General features: G+C 36.8%; 1 protein-coding gene and 1 pseudogene across 1 annotated transcript; both read left to right on the forward strand.

The window, feature by feature from the left end:
- The first annotated feature begins 1,653 nt into the window (after nucleotides 1-1,653).
- On the forward strand, nucleotides 1,654-2,379 carry LOC117628570 (olee1-like protein). Its single transcript, XM_034361056.1, has 2 exons — nucleotides 1,654-1,887; nucleotides 1,990-2,379. Exons 1-2 carry the CDS (start codon nucleotides 1,719-1,721, stop codon nucleotides 2,349-2,351), a joined length of 531 nt encoding a protein of 176 aa, XP_034216947.1. The 5' UTR covers nucleotides 1,654-1,718; the 3' UTR covers nucleotides 2,352-2,379.
- An 891-nt stretch (nucleotides 2,380-3,270) lies between these two features.
- LOC117628893 lies at nucleotides 3,271-4,537 on the forward strand (annotated as a pseudogene).
- Nucleotides 4,538-5,170: the final 633 nt, after the last annotated feature.

Consider the following 5,170-nt stretch of genomic DNA (forward strand, 5'->3'; position numbering starts at 1 on the left):
TCATTTTTTGGAGGGTTTTGCTATCATTGACATAAATATAATAGGTAACTTGTTATCGGAACAAAATACTAGTGAACAAAACAAAAGTACAACCAAGTTTGTTCGTATTTGTTACCTTGTAAAGTAGAGAAACCTATGTATTTAATCCCATAATTTTGTATAAATGGAAAGCATATTACACCGTTGACAATGAAATAAAAAGATGTCAAGGCTTTCAATAATACAATAGGCTTATAAACCCTAGAATCTATCAAAATCCTAGATTTAAAATACTAATAATAATAAAAATTCTATATGTATAGATATTTTGGGAGGATAGGAGAATGGAGGTGAACATTTTTCAAACTATATATAACTGAAGAAATGTCTCTTCAAGAAAGGAAAAAAGCGTCCCTTCCTATTTTGAAAGTTTATAATTAGACACAATTATTTCAATTATTTGTTTAAAATCTTATTGCATTTCATTTACTTCACAAGAATTCAATTATTTGGCTGGACCAAGAGTTGAATGTGTGAAATTATTGTATATTGTTGATTTAGACTTGAATTTATGAAAATTTTCGCAAATGTTGAGCATCCTCGAATGGACCTTCTTTGTCTACCTAGATGGTCTGCACAACTCCAAGAACAAGTTATCAAAGAGGTACTAGTGTGGTACTAGCCAAACCCTCTCCAATGCCAAAGTCAGAAGTAGAACAAATTATGAAATAAATAAATAATAAACCACACAATCATGTTTTGATTCTAATATGCTGACAAAGTATGTACGTTTTTGGGAAAATATATATTAGGGAGATGACATTATTGTACCACGTTATGAACCACTCCTCTAATAGATATGAGACCTACTTGTATTGGTGGTTCATATCTTTATTAAAGAGGTACGTAGTACATAATACGATACAATAATGTAGTTTCTCTAACATTACTCTTATCTTTAATCAACATATAGAACTGTTTCGAACTTGGAATTGCTTTCAACATTGGGCTACGTGGGCAGGAATTCTAGGCTTGGCTTACAATTCTCTCATTCTCCAACCTCTTGGATTTGCTTGCTTGGATTACCTCATTGCTGGCTCATTTGGCTTCAGTTGAGCCACATTTAGTGCCAAATCAAATCGCATCTTTGTCATGCCTTTGGCCTTCGGATCCACTATGACCTATTTTGCTCTTCTTTCAACAGTAGTCATGTTTGATCCAACCTTGGCTAAGGTTTGATTTGGCTTAGCTAAATTTGCATTCACGATGTTGGTCTGGGCAGATGGGAAAGGGTCCTTGTCGATTGGACTCTTGTCATGCCCCAATTCGAAAATAAAGAATATTCATGAATCAGGGTACGTGAATTGAACAAAATAAAATAAAAAGATTGAAAAATTGGTTAAAATACATTACTCTATTATTATTAATAGTTTTCTATCAAAACAAACCCTTAAGGTCCTTAACTATTGACTTGCAGCCACATATAATTACTATGGTGACCTTCTCGAATCATCAATTTTTATTCATTTAAGTTGTTGATCAACTGCAGGCAAGTGCGGGTCAAGGGGGTGAGTAATTGTCTCAATTCCACATGTAAACAAACAAAGGCTCACAAAACTCTCCAAAGTATACGCATTAATTCTTTGCTTCTTTTCCCTTTATAAGAAGAAGAAAGCCCGTCTAATTCATCATCAGCAATACATAGAACAGAACCAACACAAGCAAACTCAACATCAACAATGTCGACAAAATCTAGCACTACCGTCCTTGCCTTTGCCTTTTGTTTCTTGTCCCTCCTCAGTTTCGCTTACTCCAACACCACCGACGACAAAATCTACCTCACCGGCCTGGTCTACTGTGACAACTGCCAATTGAAGTCTATGACAGAGATCAGTAAGATGATTCCAGGTACATAACGTTAATAAGTAGGTAACAAACTACCTAAATGTGGATTATAAGATTTGAATATGAGATTAATGCATGCATGCATGCACATTGCCCATTGATCAGGTGCAAGGGTGCGATTGGAGTGTAGGGAGGGGGGGAACATAAAATCCAGACGAGAGGGCGAAACCAACCCGCTTGGAATGTACGTGTTTGTGTTGGAAAAATCTAAGGAGCCTTTGGATGATTGTCAAGTGACAGTGTTACACAGCCCTGACCCTGAATGCAAGATTTCCCATGAGGTCGACCCTAACAACAAATCGAAAACTGCGCCGGTGGCCACCCGGAAGCTCAACCTATTAGAAGGAGACAGCGTCGTTTTCATCGGACCAAGCCACCGCGTTTCCTACCCTCTTGGTTTGGTCGTTGAGAAAGCTCGTCCTGAGTGCGAGCAGTTCGCCAAAGCACGCAAGCATTTTCAGAACTAATTTAAGGAATTGAAGACGAAATGAAGGCGAAAACCTGTCTGATATTAAATCAATTTCCAATTTCAGTGAATTTTTCTTTTTGATTGCAAAGATAGATAAATTTGGTTTAAGAAATCAACAGTTACGATTATGATATATGCACGGTTATGATTCGTGAATTCACAACTAGTATAAACAAGGAAGTGTAATTAGAAGTGCACTCAAGTATTATATCCGTGAAGATATTGCCATGTCGATTAATCTAGTCTTTTTATTTTTTACTTTATTAATTCTTAATTAAGATTCAATTTAGGACCTATTTAAGGAGAAGAAAAATATGATTTAAAATCTATCTTATAACCTAATAATCTCCTAATCAAAATACTAAACTTTTAACATGTCACATATCAATTTAGCCCTTAATTATACTAAGCTTAAATTCCATGGTTCATACTAGTTTGATTTTTATTTTTTATTTTGGTGTGAAAATTTGGTCTTTTCTTAAAATAATGTGCTTGATAGCGTGAAAGTAGCAAATAAATAATGATGTGTTCAAATTGGATTTGAACACACATCACAACCCATATCATCATTAAGGCCCTAAAAATTGAATCATCATGTGCTTGGTTAATACGTTAAGTAGTTTATGAAGTGATTAAGATCGAAGAGGATCCATGACTTGTAATGGATCACTTGTTCATTTACTTATAAATAAATAAATAAATAAACTCGCAATACCGACTCCATTTGTAATTCCATCAATTACTCGTCTATCAAAAAAATGAGTTAGTTCAGCTAATCTTCTTATACCATTAGTAAAGGATAATGTGAAATTAGCAAATGAATAATGATTAACGGCCCAAAACATTGAATTATTGTGTGCCTAAGTCAGAAAATCTTCGAAGGCACGTAGAAAGACAGGTCCCCCATAAAGTATACTATGAGGAAAAGGACGGCTCACAACAAGTTGATGTCTATAAAATCCCAGATGCTCATTGAATGTCTTGTGCCCATGAAAGATTAAATATATTTCCATAGAATACGTACCAATTGTGCTTATTTACTTTTTACCATGGCTCTCACAAATCAAGAGACCTCTGCTTAGCTTTTCTTTTCATTTTGGCCATTTGCTCCTCTCAAGCATCGTCTCGCCAAATTTATGATGAGAAAACCATGTTGGCGAGACATGAAGACTGGATGGCTCAATTTGGGCCAGTTTTTTATATAAGGATGCTGAGGAGAAAGAGAGGCGATTCGTGATATTCAAGGCCAACTTGGAGTTCATTAAGGCTTTTAACAAACACATGAGCCAGAACTACTTCACTCTAAGCTTAAATGAATTTGCAGACCTAACCAATGAGGAGTTTCAGGAAATTCGTAATGGTTACACGAAACGATCCTCCAAATCGATCATGTCCAATTCCACGAAAGCTACATGTTTTAGATATTGAAATGTCACTGATGTGCCACCTTCAGTGGATTGGAGAGAAAAGGGTGACGCCTATCAAGGACCAAGGCAAATGTGGTAAGTATTAAACAAGTTGTTAAATGATGATGCATTCGTTGTTTCACAACATAACATGTTATTGAGTGATGAGGCATGTTATTTCAATTTTATAGGGTGTTGTTGGGCTTTCTCAGCAGTGGCAGTGACAGAAGGGGTTAACAAGCTCAAAACCAGAAACTTAATCTCACTATCAGAGCAAGAGCTTGTGGATTATGACACTACAGGTCAAGATCATGGCTGTGAAGGTGATCTAATGGATGACGCTTTTCAATTCATCCAACGCAACAAAGGCTGACAACTGAAGCTAATCACTCCTACCAGGGTATAGATGGAACTAGTTGCAACACTCAGAAGGCTGCATCCCAAACAGTGTCCATAAACGGGTCGAGGATGTGCCTAAAAACAACCAAAATGCTATGTTGCAAGCCGTCTCTAACCAACCAATTTCGGTTTCCATTGACGCAAGTGGCTGTACATTCCAGTTTTATTCAAGTGGTCTGTTCACTGTGGTATAAACTTAGATCATGGTGTTACCGCAGTTGGATACGGGACTGGTAGTGATGGGACTATATACTGGCTGGTGAAGAATTCTTGGGGCACAGGGTGGGGGAAGGGTGGATATGTGACGATGCAAAGGGGCATTCCTGCCAAGGAAGGACTCTGTGGCATTGCAATGGAAGCTTCTTATCCAACCGCATGATTAATTAAATTGCATATATGTCATAATCAGCCCCGATCTCTTGGATCACAGGGGTCCAAGAGACTGTGGTCACTCACCGTTGGATGTAACATCCAACAGTTCAAAAAAGTTTCTTAAAAGGAGTGCAAGAGTGAGTGAATCATTGAATTTATATCCAACGGTGAGTGACCACAAATCTCTTGGACCCCTGTAGTCCAAGAGATCGAGACTGATGTCATAATATAGTGTGGTGTATAAAATATGTATAATTGAATAATATAGAAAGACGCTATCTATGAGCTGCTATCCTTCCACTTTGAAATCCATGCCTCAAAACATAAAAACAATTAACCCATGACGTGGATTTGCTCTTAAAATCTCACGCAATTAATTAGCAGCTATAGCTATGAGGTTGACATGTTTTCATTACCATTGCAAGGTTAAATTAAGTTAGATTAAGGGTGCATATTTTTACTCACCATCATTCTTAATACTTGACACGTGTTTATGGGTATAACTATGATTATATAAATATATAACTATGATTATGTCAATGAACACGTGTCAAGTGTTAAGACGGGCAGTGAGAGTACACATTTGGTTAAAGTGGTGAGCAAATATATTCCCTTAGAGCTCGTTTGGTACGGGGGATTG

Source organism: Prunus dulcis, chromosome 5, assembly GCF_902201215.1.
Source record: "Prunus dulcis chromosome 5, ALMONDv2, whole genome shotgun sequence".
In the NCBI taxonomy this organism is placed as follows: Eukaryota; Viridiplantae; Streptophyta; class Magnoliopsida; order Rosales; family Rosaceae; genus Prunus; species Prunus dulcis.

Excerpts from the sequence above, each read along its gene's own strand:
- LOC117628570 (XM_034361056.1), top strand. The coding sequence starts at position 1,719 with ATGTCGACAAAATCTAGCACTACCGTCCTTGCCTTTGCCTTTTGTTTC. Across the intron at positions 1,888-1,989 it reads GATCAGTAAGATGATTCCAG|GTGCAAGGGTGCGATTGGAG; the intron begins GTACATAACGTT and ends CCCATTGATCAG.